At 48.8% G+C, this 19,769-nt stretch overlaps 1 protein-coding gene across 1 annotated transcript; it reads right to left on the bottom strand.

Moving 5' to 3' along the window:
• Positions 1 to 44: 44 nt before the first annotated feature.
• LOC122919887 lies at positions 45 to 19,644 on the bottom strand. Its single transcript, XM_044269071.1, has 18 exons — positions 19,640 to 19,644; positions 17,294 to 17,362; positions 16,239 to 16,451; positions 14,376 to 14,556; positions 12,411 to 12,642; positions 12,069 to 12,163; positions 8,512 to 8,708; positions 7,843 to 7,921; positions 6,853 to 7,031; positions 5,043 to 5,744; positions 4,142 to 4,333; positions 3,991 to 4,063; positions 3,109 to 3,249; positions 2,374 to 2,591; positions 1,706 to 1,782; positions 1,431 to 1,628; positions 1,116 to 1,200; positions 45 to 182 (listed from the first exon to the last, which is right to left on the bottom strand). The coding sequence occupies exons 1-18, from the start codon at positions 19,642 to 19,644 to the stop codon at positions 56 to 58; spliced, it is 3,063 nt and encodes a 1,020-aa protein (XP_044125006.1). The 3' UTR covers positions 45 to 55.
• Positions 19,645 to 19,769: the final 125 nt, after the last annotated feature.

Below are 19,769 nucleotides of genomic sequence, written 5' to 3'. Positions count from 1 at the left end.
CACTGTGAAATTATAGGGGAGCCACCCCGAGGTGCGCATGATGCTGCTCCTACAGTCAGTGGTGGGGACGGACCCTGTGCGGAATCCTGATAGGGGCGGGTGGAAGTCGGAATGTCACCCCCGAGTCTCCTATTAGGACATGAACATCCTTCTGGACACTTCCAGATAAGGATCCTTTGCTCCTGAAAAGACAAAAATAAAATAAAAATCCCCTTTTTTGTTACAGGGGCTTATTTTTAACCCTTGTGTGTTTGATTACTATTTTCTGCAGGTGCTACGAAGCTCATTTTTTTGCTGTTACACCTGCAGCACCCTAACCTCTGGAGGTTGCCATCAAAGCCACGAAACCACATCGCTCGTCTCCAGCTTTGTATTTTAGGGAAAGTCACGAAAATGGTATAACAGATGTTCGCTCCTAACTTCTACCCCGCGGTGAATTTCACATGCTAGACCTTCGGCTGTGAAACTACAACTCCCAGTATCCTCCTCTCACTTCTGTGGCAGTTACAATAACAGCCGAGTAAGTTAGCATGCTGGGAGTTGTAGTTTCACAGCAGCTGGAGTGCCGAAGGTTGTTGATCCCAGAGATCTGCTGCAGAACCTTTTCTTGGCTCCTTCAAGGGGAAGTCCATCTTCATTAAGGTGTATTCACATGTGGCAGATTTGATGCAGAAATGTCTTTGACTGTCCCGTTCATTTGAATAAGGCTTACAGAAATCCTGGCACTTGCTGCAGAAACGTCCCTATTCAGATGCACGGAAGCGATATCGAATTGCGGAAATTTCTGCAACAAATATGTTGTGTGTGAACAAACCCTAAGGCCTCGTTCACACTTCAGTGTTTGGTCAGTGATTTCCATCAGTGATTTGTCAGCCAAAACCAGGTGCCACTCTAAACACAGAACAGGAGCAGATCTTTCCCTTCTACCTCATGTCTGTGGAGGCTCCACTTCTGATTTTGGCTGACAAATCACTGATGGAAATCACTGACCAAACACTGAAGTGTGAACGAGGCCTAAGAAACTATAAAAGGTCCAAAAGCTTGTGGTACCGGCAAGAAGAATTGCTCCAGGCTCTCGTTTCTCCTACCTCTGTCCTCGAAGGGATTCCACTGACCTTGCTTCTGTGCTTTTTAGGCTCTGGAGAGAGGACAGTTCTGAACGGAGGTGGGACCAGGAGTGACGTCTGCCATCTTGGTGACCTGTAGTGAGAGCACGGAGATGTTAGACCAGACCAGTGGCTCGCCAAAACTACAACGCGCCCCCTTCTGACCTCTGCCAGGTGCATCGTTGTCTTACAGACCCAGATCATCAAATATGGCTGTATACATGGGAGCATCACGAGTTTCTTAGTAGTGCAGCCTCAGGCTTTGGGCCTCTGACGATGAGATCTCAGCATGTCTCCCACACGGAACCAGACGTGGTGTCTCACCTGGGCCGCGGGACAGGAGGCTGTCTTGGCGTACAAGGCTCTTGGACACTGCCGAAAGGTTGGTCAAGGCTTCTTCCGTTGGAGTCAAGGGACAAGTGGTGGAGAATGTGCACAATTTTTTCTCTCCGCTCGTTAGCGCTTCTGTGAAGTCCCAAGCGTTGATCTTCAGGCCTCTGTGCTTGTACCGGATGATGGGATCTGCCATGATTAACAAGTGAGGTCATTGCTTCCAGTCGATCAGCGCTACACACAAGTGAAAGGTGCGGACGCCTCACCTCGCACAGGCTGCAGTGTCCTCTTGTGGGTGGCACATTTGTCTTTATCCAATGCCCTGGGACATTCCTGGAGGAGGCTGCGGATCAGGCAGACATTTTGGGAAAAGTTTAGTGTCTATGTACCTTTAAGAGTAGCTGGAGAACTATAGCTCCCAGTATGTTCTTCCGTCTACAGCGCAAATTACAAAAATGCAAGTCACTGAATATCCTGCCTGTCAAAGGAATAAGTCGCCTGAGAAGTGGAACTACAACTCTCAGGATGTAAGCCGTCAGTGCATGCTGGGGGTCTTATGGACCACACGTTGCAAGATGAGGTTACACAGAGGAGCAGTTTGGGCCTCCCATATTATAGATAATGACCCCCAGGACCCCCTTAGCTCCCATACATAGTGTCTTACAAGATATCTCAGGATTAGACCAGTGTACCCCAACTTCTCCTGATCTTGCTATCTATGTGGCTGAATAGACACCGGGGTCTGGTTGCTTCTGCAGTCCCTAGAGCAGCGGTCAGCAACCTTCGGCACTACAACTCCCAGCATGCTCCTTTCTCTTCTGTGGGAGTTCAGAGAACAGCCAAGCAAGTGTGCATGATGGGAGATGTAGTTAGTGCCAGAGGTTGCTGACCCCTGCCCTAGAGTTACACACGTTATACTATAGTTCAGGCTTACATTGGTTGTGAGGGCCCCTCCTGGTTCGGCGGCGGCCTGAGATGTTCATTGTCCGTCTTGGCCCTGCTGTTCATCATCAGATATTCTGGCTCCAGGCTGCAGAGGGAGGCAATAGGCGTCAGACGAAAAGCCAACGCGCTTTGCGGCTTTCTGGTGTCAGGCGATAAGCTGGATTGTGCCAACACGCCGGGTGTCTTTAACGGAACCTGCTTTGCAAGCTGCAATAAAAAAAGTAAAGTGAATGGCGAGGACCAAAATCCTGCAAAATTGCAGCATATCCTGCGTGTCTATGGGCGGGCTTTATTCAAGTCAGTCCGGTCCCGTAACTATGCAAATATCTTGCTCTCTTTTTTTTTTTTTTAGATTCCAGTCACATCCAAAGCTGCATAAAAAAAACACTAAGTTTGTTGCTGCACGTCACTCTGGGAGATGCTGGTGAAGAGACCCTCCCAGAATACAGACCACGGCAGCAGAATTGTGAATACAGCTCTGGAGTGTGATATTATAGGTAGAGGATGGATGTAGATCAGGCATCCTCAAACTGCAACCCTCCAGCTGTTGCAAAACTAAGACTCCCAGCATGCCCGAACAGCCTACTGGTATCAGCCTACAGCGGGGCATCGTGGGAGTTGTAGTTTTACAACAGCTGGAGGGCCGCAGGTTGAGGATGCCTGATGTAGATAGATGATGGGTACTTAGGCCGTGGTGGGTGTTTGGGTTGAGCCAATACTCTACCTTTGGGGAGATGTCAGCAGGATTCCTCAGCTCTGGCTTCTTTTCATGGTTGTTTTCAGCCTGTTCTGGGCATTTACTGCTTTCTTTTTGCAGAGGTTTGTTGCTTGTCTGTCCTGGGGTTATGTCGCTGGGAGAGGGGGGCTGGTGAAAGCAAATACATGAATGGGTGAGAGGGGGGACCCTGCTCTATAATATTGATATTAGACTCTGATAGGGCATATGGATGGGACATCTCCAGTTGGGATAATCCCGTTAAGGGCTCATGCACACGATTGTATGTCGTGCAAAAAATACGGATGACGTCAGTGTGACATCCGTATTGCATCCACTTTTTTTTTATTTGCAGATCCATTGTATCTAGTGTCTTCAGATGCTTCATCCGAAATCGCTTCTTCGGAATAATACTGTACAGCGATCCGTCTCCGTACAGTATTAGAATGTATGGGGTAAGTTATTTGTGAAGTTGCGCGTGACTTTGTTGAATAACTTCGGTAGTTGATTTTCATACAGTATTATTCCGAAGTTTTGAACAAAGCGACTTCGCATGAAGCATCCGAAGTTCGCTTTGCTCAACACTAATTGTAACCATGCTTATCCTTGTCCGCAAAACGAACAAGAATTGGACATGTTCTATTTTTGGGTGGAATGGCCATGCAGATATACGGAAATGGAATGCACACGGAGTCACTTCTGTTTTTTTTAAAGTTAATGGGCCGCAAAAAAGACGGACACAGAAAAAAAATTTGTTCTTAAGCATGAGCCCTAAGGCTGGATTTACACACGGCATAAAAAATATTGCGCTGGATGGCTGCAGGTTTTGCTGTAGCTTTTTCCAGCGTCAGCATTTACTTTGCAGGTGTCTAGCGGGGTCTGCACCTTTACCTTGGTTGGAGAGGATTGATTTGTCGTTGGGCTGTCATTGGATTCTGCAGTCCAGGATATAACGGAGTCTCTCCTAGACACAGAGCGGAATACGTCAGACCCCAGTACTTGTATTCCCAGTGTTACTGGCGCTCCCACAATGGTCACATACCGGGTTCTGGTACAGAGGACTTTGTTGTCTCGTTTCGACTTGCCAGTCTGTCTGCTCATGACCAGCCGCACGCTCTGGCTTTTAGTCAGAGAACTTCTCCGGGGTGGCTCCGTCCGCGGCGACTTCTCGCTTTGATCCGTTGTCTCTGCGGTAGGGGAACTGGCCGTGTGGCGACTGCCCCCAGTTTGGTTTCTATCAAAGAAGGATATAGGATGAGTCACCAGGTTTGCCTTTACAGTCGGTGAATATGACACCCTGCGTATTCGGAATATCTCTTTGGTAACTTTTTGGCTTTTTTTAGTCTATTTTACCTTTGCAAAAGATAGATGGAAACGGTCAGCAAGTTGCCATTGACAGATCTATGATTGTGTCTGCAGTACATGGAACTGTATCCTTTTTTAGTTGCTTGGAGGACCTAGGCATTACTGTGTGATTTGTATAATTTTGTGACACGAATATAGGAAAAAACATGTATTTTTAATTTTTTGAACCATTAATGACCGCCAGACTGTCATCCACTCTAGGGCGGCACAGGACACCCATGCAGACCTTGTTCTAAAACACGGCAAGGCCCCTCAATGACCACCATGTAACAGGCATGTTGGCAGACATTAAGAGGTTAAACCAAAAGCTTATTAAAATAATCCTAATCATTGTGTAATGAAAAGAACTCTAAGTCTCTAATAGACTTTGTACTCCAATCCCTTGCTGCTTTCATACCTCTGCTTGCTGCCAGTGAGTGGAAGCATTCTAATCTACACCCAGAGGCTGTTTTGATCCTGCCCTGCTGACACAGGTGCAGGGCTGGTTGGAAGAAGAGAGTGCGCTGACACACTGTAACGAGCCATGCTGCTGTGTCAGATGGGCACGGACAGGATGCCATGCGTAGAGGGATACGTACTTGTTTAGGTTGCTATATTCATCCCTGGCGGTGCGCTTGGTGACAGGGCGGCTTTCGAAGCGTCCTTCGCTGGTGATGGCGCAGACTGTGCAGGTATACTCAGTGCTGGGCGTCAGGCGGCGGGCCGTGTACGAGCGCTCAGTCCCCAGATACACAGATTTTCCATTCATGCTGAGTTCATAATTGAAAAACCTGCCAACCGGATCTTTGGGCCCTTCCCAAGTGATGAACATTTCGCTTCGACCAATGACGTAGACCGTAAGTCTGTCCGGAGCGTGGTCCCCTCTGTCCATGGTTCTGGAGACCAAGGAGACTCTTGGGCTGTGGCCCCTTGAGTTACAGGAACATACACTGAAGGTGTAGCTGGTGGAAGGGGCCAGGCCGCCCACGATACAGCTCAGGTCGGACGTGGTATCCACAAGGATGTCCTCCCTGTACACCACGTATCTAATACCTGCGCTGGATGCTGCTGGCGGGCTCCAGGATAGTTTCACCTTTGTGGCCGTACGTCCTACCACCTGGAAGTCTGTGGGGCAGCTGGGCAGCGGCTCCTCCACAGTCACTGGGGTGAGGGGACTGGCCGGGCTGCAGTCTCCTTCAGTTTCCATGACCACTTTGAGACGATGACGACCTGGTTTGCAGTGAGGTATGACATACGAGAAGGACGGTCCGCGGTACAGGAGCTGGTCGCCGTCATACAGGCTGCAGAAAGGGGAGCGGATGCAAACCGTGAGCAGAACTTGCACAGTAAACAGTCTTAGGCCTCATGCACACGACCGTTGTTCGGGCCCGCATCCGAGCCCATTTACTTCAATGGGGCCGCAAAAGATGCGGACAGCACTCCGTGTGCTGTCAGCATCCGTTGCTTTGTTCCAAGGCCCCGCAAAAAAAATATATAACATGTCCTATTCTTGTCCTTTTGCGGACAAGAATAGGCATTTCTACAATGGGCCGCCCATTATGTTCCGCAAATTGTGGAAGGCACACGGGCAGCTTCTGTTTTTTGCGGATCCGCGGTTTTCAAACCGCAAAAAATGGAACGGTCGTGTGCATGAGGCCTTATTCTATGAAGGGCGGGATACGCTCCTGCTTTTTGCAATGTTTTGCTCCACAAGAAAAGTTAAAATCACTTTACAAAAGTTTTTTTTTTTACTAACTTTGGAATATATCTTTTACTCCAGTCGCCTCCAAAGCTGCATTCAAATCTGCTCTGGTCTCCTGTTGCAATGCATGTTGACAGTTCCTAATATTTACTTTACTTTGGCTTATAATATGACTGATGTGCAAGAATGATATAAAAATCGGTGCAAAGTAAGAAAAGCACCGACTGTGATCATGTTCTTCTCTGGTTACCTCCGAAGAGAATGTAAAGATTCTGTTAGCTGCTGCCTAGACTGGGTCTTCGGTTTATCTGGGCTCTAAACATGTAAGAGCTCATGCACACGGTCTGCAAAAAAGGGATCAGCAAAAAATACGGATGATGTAAGTCCTATCCTTCTCCGTAATGCGGACAATAATAGGACATGGTTTTATTTTTCTTTGCGGAAAGGACATACAGAAACGGAATGCACACGGAGTAAATTTGTTATTCGTTATGGAACGGACACAAAAGGAAAATACGTTTGTGTGCATGAGCCCTGACTCAATACCTTAACTCTATCCTATAACCTCATGGAATGCACTGCGGTAAATAGAAAGCGGCCGTTGCAGCTCTAGATGTGACCGGAGTATAGAAATGATCAAACCAATGTGTTTGCAAACGTACTGGACATACTGAATTCCGTGAGTTTACCTTTAAGGAGACACTGACCTGTAAGTGACAGTAAGGCCGCTGGGCGGTCGGTATTCCCTCCAGGCCACCATCACGGACCCGGACTCCAGGATCTTTGCTGTGGGAGGACCAGGTTGCGGGAGACGCTGGAGGCTCCGTAACGTCCCTTCCACCTCTTGCAGCAGCTCGTCCCCAGCTGTGGGCGATGCTGCGATTTTCTGTTAGACAGGTGACACGACGACATGAGAAGACTATACAGTTGCTGCCATATCAGAACGCAGGCGCTTACATAGCAATTCCTTGACATATTACATATCAGTGCAGGGAATACATATTTGCTATGTCTTCCCTGCAACCCGACGACACATTTTCAAGTAAATTTCGACAAATTTGACGTACCTGCTGCTTCGCTCATCAGCTATGAGCCCCCTCCCCCCCCCCCCCCCCCCCAATTAAAAGCCGCCATTGTTTTTGTTCTGGTCGCTAGAATTGCGTCCTCCGGTGACACCATTGTTTTAAATAACCATGACAATCGTCTCCATGGTAACTAGTCCACCATTAATCTCAATGCTGTCCTATCAAGAATTCCTGCTGACAGCGCCGTTACCAGTAAAGTATTTACGGGGGTTCTCCATGGAGACGACTGATACTGAGGTCTCGTGAAGACTCTCCTGAGAGACCGCGCTGAGAGATGACACTGGACGCGGGGGCAGGGGGCCATTCCATGTTGTTATATTTCATCATGTGATTAATTCACGGATAACACTCGTTATTTCTGCTCGGAACCGTATGACATGATTCAAGGGGGCATCTAAGGTCATTTCAAGGGATGAAGTCTCTTTAAATCTTAAAGGGAATGTCCAGGATTAGAAAAAACACGGCTGCTTTCTTCCAAAACAGCGCCACGCCTGCCCACAGGTTGCATGTGGTATTGAGGCTTAGTCCCAGGACTTCAAAGCTGTAATACCTGACTAACCTGTGAACAGGGGTAGCACCCACACAAACCCCACGGGTACGAACATGACTTACTTTTAGGATGGACTCAAGTGTAGGATGCTGCCGTAGTCTCAGGACTCCTGAAGGAAACTTGGATATTCCCTTAACAGTTCTATAAGAAATAAAGTTGTCAGTTGTCAGTGCACTGAATCTATGCGTGTACCCAACAGGCGCTGGTGACCAAGTGGCATTGGTATCATGGGCAATGTGCTGAACATGTCCAAAAAGGTGGTATTCAAAGCAATGGTACAGTCACACTGTTGCTAGGGATGAAACACCTAGCAACCAGTCTTATCTAAACGGTTGTCATGCATTGTGTACCTAGCAACCAGTCTGTCTTAGATTATACAGGCAGAAGGGTTAATGAGGCTGGACAGGACTGCACCCGTCTCTGCCATTATAACAAGATTGATTTCAGTGGAGAGCCCCTTTAAGATAAAATTCCCCTTTAATTCCTGGTCTGATTATATGGTAGTGATTTAAAGGGCTAAGGTTTCCTATTGACCTGCGTCACTTTCGCTCTAATTGCAGTCATTGGGGTGGTAATTATACATTGTAGGGCGGTGTAGTGATTCTGGCGGCAGAGCCGGTGCCAAGGCCTTGTTATGGCCCCTCGTTATGGATCGGTCATTGCCTTTGTCAAGTGAAACGTTAACCATTGGACAAACCCCCAGCAACGCAAAGGGAAACTGAGGGACTTACATGGCAGCGAACCAGCAGGAGTCCTGCTCCGGGGACTGCAGGAGGTGGCAGAGCGTCTCGAGGACACGAGGGAAGTGCTGGCTCTTCAGGACGTGGTGGTGGCCGGCTTGGCTAGTCGCTAGGCACGTGAGGGCAAAGCAAGCATTTCTGCTTCCACCTGCATCTCCTCCAGACATCATGGCCTCCAGTGCAGAGATCTAGACTTATCAGGGAAAGACACGACTTATAGAATAACCCAACCAGTGGGACCAGCGGCCAAACGACCCCGGAGGGTACAAGCAGCATGGAGACCTTGAGTGATCTAGGACTATGGAAACCTGACACTCAGGGTACAGGATAATGACACTGGGGGTACAGGATAATGACACTGACACTTGGGGTACAGGATAATGACACTGACACTCGGGGTACAGGATAATGACACGCTGACACTCGGGGTACAGGATAATGACACTGACACTCGGGGTACAGGATAATGACACTGACACTGGGGGTACAGGATAATGACACTGACACTTGGGGTACAGGATAATGACACTGACACTCGGGGTACAGGATAATGACACTGACACTCGGGGTACAGGATAATGACACGCTGACACTCGGGGTACAGGATAATGACACTGACACTCGGGGTACAGGATAATGACACTGACACTCGGGGTACAGGATAATAACACTGACACTCGGGGTACAGGATAATGACACTGACACTTGGGGTACAGGACAATGACGCTGACACTCGGGGTACAGGACAATGACGCTGACACTTGGGGTACAGGATAATGACGCTGACACTCGGGGTACAGGACAATGACGTTGACACTTGGGGTACAGGATAATGACGCTGACACTTGGGGTACAGGACAATGACACTTGGGGTACAGGATAATGACACTCTGGGTACAGGACACTGACACTCATCGTACATGACACTGACACTCGGGGTACAGGACTATGACAATCATCGTACAGGACACTGACACTCGGGGTACAGGACTATGACACTCGGGGTACAGGATGATGACACTGACACTCAGGGTACAGGACTATGACACTCGGGGTACAGGACACTGACACTCGGGGTACAGGACAATGACACTTGGGGTACAGGACTATGACATTCTGGGTACAGGACACTGACACTCAGGGTACAGGACAATGACACTCGGGGTACAGGACAATGATACTCGGGGTACAGGACTATGATACTCGGGGTACAGGACTATGACACTTGGGGTACAGGACTATTACACTCGGGGTACAGGACTATGACACTCCGGATACAGGACTATGATACTCGGGGTACAGGACAATGACACTTGGGGTACAGAATTATGACACTCGGGGTACAGGACTATGACACTCGGGGTACAGGATGATGACAATGACACTCGGGGTACAGGACTATGATACTTGGGGTACAGGACTATGACACTCGGGGTACAGGACTATGACACTCGGGGTACAGGACTATAATACTCGGGGTACAGGACAATGACACTCGGGGTACAGGACTATGACACTCGGGGAACAGGACACTGACACTCAGGGTACAGGACAATGACACTCAGGGTACAGGATGATGACACTCGGGGTACAGGACTATGACACTCGGGGTACAGGATGATGACACTGACACTCGGGGTACAGGACTATGACACTCGGGGTACAGGACTATGACACTCGGGGTACAGGATGATGACACTGACACTTGGGGTACAGGACTATGACACTCGGGGTACAGGACTATGATACTCGGGGTACAGGACAATGACACTTGGGGTACAGGATTATGACACTCGGGGTACAGGATGATGACACTCGGGGTACAGGACTATGACACTCGGGGCACAGGGTCATGACACTGACACTCGGGGTACAGGACTATGACACTCGGGGTACAGGATGATGACAATGACACTCGGGGTACAGGACTATGATACTTGGGGTACAGGACTATGACACTCGGGGTACAGGACTATGACACTCGGGGTACAGGACTATAATACTCGGGGTACAGGACTATGACACTCGGGGCACAGGATGATGACACTGACACTCGGGGTACAGGACTATGACACTCGGGGTACAGGATGATGTCAATGACACTCGGGGTACAGGACTATGATACTTGGGGTACAGGACTATGACACTCGGGGTACAGGACTATGACACTCGGGGTACAGGACTATAATACTCGGGGTACAGGACAATGACACTCGGGGTACAGGACTATGACACTCAGGGTACAGGACTATGACACTCGGGGTACAGGACTATGACACTCGGGGTACAGGATGATGACACTGACACTCGAGGTACAGGACTATGACACTTGGGGTACAGGACTATGACACTCGGGGTACAGGATGATGACACTGACACTTGGGGTACAGGACTATGACACTCTGGGTACAGGACTATGATACTCGGGGTACAGGACAATGACACTTGGGGTACAGGATTATGACACTCGCGGTACAGGATGATGACACTCGGGGTACAGGACTATGACACTCGGGGCACCGGATGATGACACTGACACTCGGGGTACAGGACTATGACACTCGGGGTACAGGAAGATGACAATGACACTCGGGGTACAGGACTATGATACTTGGGGTACAGGACTATGACACTCGGGGTACAGGACTATGACACTCGGGGTACAGGACTATAATACTCGGGGTACAGGACTATAATACTCGGGGTACAGGACTATGACACTCGGGGCACAGGATGATGACACTGACACTCGGGGTACAGGACTATGACACTCGGGGTACAGGATGATGTCAATGACACTTGGGGTACAGGACTATGATACTTGGGGTACAGGACTATGACACTCGGGGTACAGGACTATGACACTCGGGGTACAGGACTATAATACTCGGGGTACAGGACTATGACACTCGGGGAACAGGACACTGACACTCGGGGAACAGGACACTGACACTCGGGGAACAGGACACTGACACTCGGGGTACAGGATGATGACACTCGGGGTACAGGACTATGACACTCGGGGTACAGGATGATGACACTGACACTCAGGGTACAGGACTATGACACTCGGGGTACAGGACTATGATACTTGGGGTACAGGACTATGACACTCGGGGTACAGGACTATGACACTCGGGGTACAGGACTATGATACTCGGGGTACAGGACTATGACACTTGGGGTACAGGACTATGACACTCGGGGTGCAGGACTATGACACTCGGGGTACAGGACTATGACACTCGGGGTACAGGACTATGACACTCGGGGTACAGGATGATGACAATGACACTCGGGGTACAGGACTATGACACTTGGGGTACAGGACTATGACACTCGGGGTGCAGGACTATGACACTCGGGGTGCAGGACTATGACACTCGGGGTACAGGACTATGACACTCGGGGTACAGGACTATGACACTCGGGGTACAGGACTATGACACTCAGGGTACAGGACTATGATACTCGGGGTACAGGACTATGACACTCGGGGGGCAGTCTACAAGAACCCGAGCTGGTACAGGTGTGGTGGGAGCACTCACCATGTTGTCGGCCTCCTCCAGCTCCAGCACTCGTCTCCTCCCTGTGTCTGTGTCGCACAGACGTCCGAGAGTAAAAGCCGCGTTCAGACCGCAGCCTGAGAAGAGACAGAGATTCCTCACCTGGAAGCCATGTCTGGAGGTGACGTCTGCCCTCACTGTCCAGGATGTGACATGGCTTCCACCCCATAGGAGAGGATGGGAGTCATTCAGGAGCCCCACATCACAGGCAGCAGTGATCGGTCTATGAGTGGAGGCCATTACATTGGGGAACACTGATGGGAAGGAACACTATTTGGGATGAGAGACTGCACCCCTTGTCTCTGGAGGAGCCCCCCTGCTCACCTGCTTCATCCACGTGGAGTGATGAGATGATCTTCTGTAATATCATGTCAGATTTCGGGTGCTCCAGGAGCCGTGCGCACCCCTCCTGGCACATTGAGACGCGGGCGAGCACCAGGGCGCAGTTACTGGCGGTCCAGTCACTTGGGGAATCCAAAAGTTTTGTGATGTTCTCAATGATGAAGTCAGAATCCGGAGACGAGAGAATCCAGCGTCGGCCATGACTGTTCTCTGCCTGCAGGAATGAAGGGGAAGGGTTAATGGTCACATCTGGATCAGTCATACGACATCTATGGCACAGAGTCAGACATGGACGCCATGAGTGAACACAGCCTTATAGGACCGCAGGTTCAGTGCACAAAGACTGCGCCAGATTTCATTGGCAGGAAACGTTGTATCACCAGTAACAAGAGTACAGTGTGCCATTGCTGGGAGATTTCAGCTCTGAAGCATGAAGAATAGTGAGTGCAGCTCTGGAGTATAATACAGGAAGTAACTGAGGATCAGTACAGGATAAGTAATGTATGTACACAGTGACTGCACCAGCAGAATAGTGAGTGCAGCTCTGGAGTATAATACAGGATGTAACTCAGGATCAGTACAGGATAAGTAATGTATGTACACAGTGACTGCACCAGCAGAATAGTGAGTGCAGCTCTGGAGTATAATACAGGATGTAACTCAGGATCAGTACAGGATAAGTAATGTATGTACACAGTGACTGCACCAGCAGAATAGTGAGTGCAGCTCTGGGGTATAATACAGGATGTAACTCAGGATCAGTACAGGATAAGTAATGTATGTACACAGTGACTGCACCAGCAGAATAGTGAGTGCAGCTCTGGAGTATAATACAGGATGTAACTCAGGATCAGCACAGGATAAGTAATGTATGTACACAGTGACTGCACCAGCAGAATAGTGAGTGCAGCTCTGGAGTATAATACAGGATGTAACTCAGGATCAGTACAGGATAAGTATTGTATGTACACAGTGACTGCACCAGCAGAATAGTGAGTGCAGCTCTGGGGTATAATACAGGATGTAACTCAGGATCAGTACAGGATAAGTAATGTATGTACACAGTTACTGCACCAGCAGAATAGTGAGTGCAGCTCTGGAGTATATTACAGGATGTAACTCAGGATCAGTGCAGGATAAGTAATGTGTGTACACAGTGACTCCACCAGCAGAATAGTGAGTGCAGCTCCGGAGTATAATACAGGATGTAACTCAGGATCAGTACAGGATAAGTAATGTATGTACACAGTGACTGCACCAGCAGAATAGTGGGTGCAGCTCTGGAGTATAATGCAGGATGTAACTCAGGATCAGTACAGGATAAGTAATGTATGTACACAGTGACTGCACCAGCAGAATAGTGAGTGCAGCTCTGGAGTATAATACAGGATGTAACTCAGGATCAGTACAGGATAAGTAATGTATGTACACAGTGACTGCACCAGCAGAATAGTGGGTGCAGCTCTGGAGTATAATGCAGGATGTAACTCAGGATCAGTACAGGATAAGTAATGTATGTACACGGTGACTGCACCAGCAGAATAGTGAGTGCAGCTCTGGAGTATAATACAGGATGTAACTCAGGATCAGTACAGGATAAGTAATGTATGTACACAGTGACTGCACCAGCAGAATAGTGGGTGCAGCTCTGGAGTATAATGCAGGATGTAACTCAGGATCAGTACAGGATAAGTAATGTATGTACACAGTGACTGCACCAGCAGAATAGTGAGTGCAGCTCTGGAGTATAATACAGGATGTAACTCAGGATCAGTACAGGATAAGTAATGTATGTACACAGTGACTGCACCAGCAGAATAGTGAGTGCAGCTCTGGAGTATAATACAGGGTGTAACTCAGGATCAGTACAGGATAAGTAATGTATGTATACAGTGACTGCACCAGCAGAATAGTGAGTGCAGCTCTGGAGCACAGTACATCTCTCACCAGTGTTCCTAGGGCACCAGCAGCATTCATTACAGATTCTGCATCGTCCCACAGCAGCATTGCTCCCAGTCTCCCCAGCAGGTCCCAGTCTGTTGCCTTTTCTGCCAGGTTCACTAACATGACGGCGACTCCTGGATCTTCCGCTGCTGTACCGAGAATGTAGGCAACATTACTGCAGAGCCTGCAATGACAGGAGTCATATAATATTGTATAGAATCGGTTCCATATAGTAGTGCCATAACATTGATGAAATAATATCGCCCACTTTCTGCCAGTATTATGCCTGGGCCACATAAGCGGGTGCACAGTCTCCTCATCTCAGGGGCTGGAGCAGGGAGGAGAGGCTCCTGGTAAACAACACCAACCCAGCTCTGCTCGCCAGTTACTGGGGAAACACTACTGTAAGCAAACGGAGGCAGGCATGGAGAGGTGCCAGCGGATCTGCGGAGCGCGTGGACGTGTAAACAGGCAGCTAAGCAGAGGGTTTTCCAGCACAATCACTGGGAATTTACAGAGACCGCCGGCTAATCCCTGGCCTAATGCATAGTAAAACATAATGAGAGTGCTTGTGACACATAGTAACGCGGCTGCTAATGACGGCTCAATCGTCAGGTCCCAGGATGACAGGAAAACCGGCACCGAACCAAGTGCAATGACAGAATGAGCATCAGGGTTACGGAAATTATTCTGTAATCAAAATAATCCATTTTATCCTCAATGTAACCAATTTGTCGTGAAATGCTACAATTGTTTCCAACATTCAGTTGTTGTTTTTCCCTATAGATCAGCAACTCCCAGCAGTACTAAAATGCAGGTGCTGACAGACAGCTTATTGGCATTGAGCGGGTGCTTTTCGATGGGTTACAGAGGCAACGGCAGCTTTGTAACAGCCGGAGATCACTGCCATAGGCCTCATGCACATGTCCGCATTTTTGGTCCGTGTCAGATCTGCATATTTTGCGGATCGCACAAAAAAACATTTGTTTCTATAAGTCGATGTCATCCGCGTGCCGTCTGCATCTGTTCGGCCAGGCCGCCAACTGCAGAACTTGTCCTATTCTTGGCCATCTTGTGGCCAAGAATGGGCTTTTTTTTTTTTACAGTGGGATGCACACGGACCGCATCCATATTTTGCAGATCCGCGATTTGCGGACTGTAAAATGGATACGGTGGAGTGCAGGAGGCCATAGAAACATGGCCGCCATCAAGGACGTCTTGTGAAGATGGCTAGAAGATCACTGAAGGCACCGAATAAAAAATGGGCAATCGATGTAAATGCGTTTCTTACGTTTAAGCCGCCATGACGCCGAGGCACAGCGCGGTGTCCTCGTTGGCATATTCCCCATTGGCTAGGCTTGTTTACTCTCTCGCGATTGTTACTTAACCTACCATTTATCTTGGGCTTGGTTGCTGAGGATCTGTCATGCTTCTCAGGGGACATGTTTACCCTGTGGATACATTACGCTCAGCCTCGCTATTATGCTATGATCCCCAACGAAAGGTCCGGGCCCCACCTCGGCCTGTCTCCACCTTCAGTACACTTTGTGTGCAGCTTGTTTGATGTGCCTACCCGCAGTGCAATCCCCGCTAATGCCGCTAATGTCCTCTCTAAGGCTTGTCTAATGGGTTTAAGTGGACATGATCGGGGTGATGTCACGTTACCTTAACCCTGCAACAGGAGCCCTTATGTTAACGTTTGCACAAAGCAAGCAACACAAAGATGCAGGCGCTGACAGACAGCTCACTGGCACTGAGCATAATACGATCTGAATTATCATGTTTTGTGCTCTCTTAGTCAATATGGCGGCATTAATGCGGGCATGTTGTGGCTTTTTGCATGGCGGCAGAGTGGACAACACTTACCGGACATTAGCCGTGTGTAGGGATCTACACATGGCCGCCAAGTACTGATCACGCTGGGGGTCCTTTATCAGAGCGTCCACCAGCTCCTCACACTGATTCTGCACCTCGCTCATCAACAGGGCCACGCAATCCTGCACCTCGCCCGGCAATGGCGAGAGCAGCCGGGGCAGTAGGCTGTCCATGACGGTTAGCCCTTCTGTCACCATGAGGAGCCTGTCAGAACAAACAGAGCATACAGTTCTAGATGTTAAAGGGTAACACCGCCCTGAATATACAACCCCCTTATTGTAGTATCCCCGATGTGACTTTACTATACTACAGCTTGTGGTGGCCCTTATGGTCCAGGATAGATATGGGGTCTTGTACTCCGCCTAGGGGCACCTTATCCTAATATAACAGGGAAATTGCTTGTGTTACAATTCCTCAATTTCACGTGGAGCTGCTCATTTATGATTTTGGGGATTTCATTATAAAACGGAAATTGTCACAGTTAGGACCCTTGCTGACGAGAGTGTCCGGATTAGGTCCGGATGCGTTGCCAATGCGTTCAGTGAAAAATGCGCGATTTCGCAGGCAAAGTCATTCAGTTTTGCCTGCGATCGTGTTCAGTTGTTCAGTTTTGATGCGTTCTGCACGCGCGTGATAAAAAACGGAATGTATGCAAACAACATCTCTGTGAAAAAAGCATCGCATCCGCACTCGCTTGCGATTTTCACGCAACTCCGTTCACTTCTATGGGGCCGGCGTTGCGTGAAAATCGCAGAATATAGAACATGCTGCGCTTTTCACGCAACGCACAAGTGATGCGTGAAAACCAAGGGGATGTGTTCAACCTCTTTAAGTACAATAAAAATTCCTTTAATCCGGCATGGGGGGACAAGTGACAGATAATCAAGTATCCTGACTTTCTGGAGGTAGAGGAACCTCCTCGCTGGTTCTGGAAACTAGCGCCAGAACATCAGGCTTTCTGGATGCCAGAATAAAGGGATGTCCCTGTGCTTGGAGGACAGCAGATGAATGTCTCATAAGGGGCAGGAGACCTGCAGGCGTCTTACCTGTCCTCCTTCCCTGCAGCTGAAGACGTCTTGTGGCTCCAGTGCAGCTTCTCTGAGTGTTTGCTTTTCCTACAAGGATAAATTAGTTTTCTGTGAGTCAGCGGTGAGGCCCGTCCTCCAGGAGGCAGGGAGCAGCCGCCGGTTACTGTTTACTCCACTACACCCCCCCCCCCCAAATAATGGAGCCCCCACCGCAGCCATAACCCCCACCGACCCCCTGTGTATTAACATTTACCTGCACAATCCAAGCCTTCCTCTGTTAAAATGTTATATCACCTGGGAAAGCTGGGTGATAGTCAACATGGCCTCTCTTACAGCTCCTGCAGAAGCTGTCACCCAGCTTTCCCAGACTCCTGAAAGGTAGGTCTGCCTAGCTGCACGGAGAAACAGAAGCAGGGGATGTGTCAGTACATAACTAGGCGGATTAGCCATTCGGAAGTCTAGGAAAGCTGGGTGACAACCTCTATGGGAGCAATGATGGAGGCTATACTGGTTGTCACCCAGCTTTCCCAGACTCCTGAAAGGTAGGTCTGCCTAGCTGCACGGAGAAACAGAAGCAGGGGATGTGTCAGTACATAACTAGGCGGATTAGCCATTCGGAAGTCTAGGAAAGCTGGGTGACAACCTCTATGGGAGCAATGATGGAGGCTATACTGGTTGTCACCCAGCTTTCCCAGACTCCTTAATGGTAAATCTGCCTAGTTGTACAGAAATATAGAAGCAGGGGATGTGTCAGTACATAACTAGGCGGATTAGCCATTTGGAAGTCTAGGAAAGCTGGGTGACAACCTCTATGGGAGCAATGATGGAGGCTATACTGGTTGTCACCAAACTTTCCCAGACTCCTGAATGGTAAATCTGCCTCGTTGTACAGAACTATAGAAGCAGGGGATGTGTCAGTACATAACTAGTCAGATCAGCCATTCGGGAGTCTAGGAAAGCTGGATGACAACCTTTATGGGAGCAATGATGGATTTACTGGTTGTCACCCAGCTTTCCCAGACTCCTGAATGGTAAATCTGCCTAGTTGTACAGAACTATAGAAGCAGGGGATGTGTCAGTACATAACTAGTCAGATCAGCCATTCGGGAGTCTAGGAAAGCTGGGTGACAACCTTTATGGGAGCAATGATGGATTTACTGGTTGTCACCAAACTTTCCCAGACTCCTGAAAGGGAAATCTGCCTTGTTCAGAAATATAGAAGCAGGGGATGTGTCAGTACATAACCAGGCAGATCAGCCAGTCAGGAGTCTAGGAAAGCTGGGTGACAACCTTTATGGAAGCAATGATGGATTTACTGGTTGTCACCAAACTTTCCCAGACTTCTGAAAGGTAAATCTGCCTTGTTCAGAAATATAGAAGCAGGGGATGTGTCAGTATATAACCAGGCAGATCAGCCATTCGGGAGTCTAGGAAAGCTGGGTGACAACCTTTATGGGAGCAATGATGGAGGCTATACTGGTTGTCACCCAGCTTTCCCAGACTCCTGAATGGCTGATCTGCCTAGTTGTACAGAAATATAGAAGCAGGGGATGTGTCAGTACATAACTAGGCGGATCAGCCATTCGGGAGTCTAGGAAAGCTGGGTGACAACCTTTATGGGAGCAATGATGGAGGCTATACTGGTTGTCACCCAGCTTTCCCAGACTCCTGAAAGGTAAATCTGCCTTGTTCAGAACTATAGAAGCAGGGGATGTGTCAGTACATAACCAGGCAGATCAGCCAGTCGGGAGTCTAGGAAAGCTGGGTGACAACCTTTATGGGAGCAATGATGGATTTACTGGTTGTCACCAAACTTTCCCAGACTTCTGAAAGGTAAATCTGCCTTGTTCAGAAATATAGAAGCAGGGGATGTGTCAGTACATAACCAGGCAGATCAGCCAGTCAGGAGTCTAGGAAAGATGGATGACAACCTTTATGGGAGCAATGATGGAGGCTATACTGGTTGTCACCCAGCTTTCCCAGACTCCTGAAAGGTAAATCTGCCTTGTTCAGAACTATAGAAGCAGTGGATGTGTCAGTACATAACCAGGCAGATCAGCCAGTCAGGAGTCTAGGAAAGCTGGGTGACAACCTTTATGGGAGCAATGATGGATTTACTGGTTGTCACTAAACTTTCCCAGACTCCTGAAAGGTAAATCTGCCTAGTTGTACAGAAATATAGAAGCAGGGGATGTGTCAGTACATAACCAGGCAGATCAGCCAGTCAGGAGTCTAGGAAAGCTGGGCGACAGCCATTCTATGACAGCAATGATGGAGGCTATACTGGTTGTTACCCAGCTTTCCCAGACTCCAGAACATGAATTTGTCTATTCGTAAAGTCGAGGTTGCACTTGGTCACTTTACGCCATAGGTTTTGTTTCAGTTTTTGTCTGCGGGTGGCCAGGGTCAGTGACAATGATGGAGGTTATCCTTCTACAGTTATCCCCCCCAGGCTGAAACTTTCCAGCCCTCCCATTGTAAGAGAAACATGGTG

This window comes from Bufo gargarizans, chromosome 9, assembly GCF_014858855.1.
Source record: "Bufo gargarizans isolate SCDJY-AF-19 chromosome 9, ASM1485885v1, whole genome shotgun sequence".
NCBI lineage: Eukaryota > Metazoa > Chordata > Amphibia > Anura > Bufonidae > Bufo > Bufo gargarizans.
The sequence above is the reverse complement of the archived record's forward strand: the minus strand, read 5'-3'. Positions and strand labels throughout refer to the sequence as shown.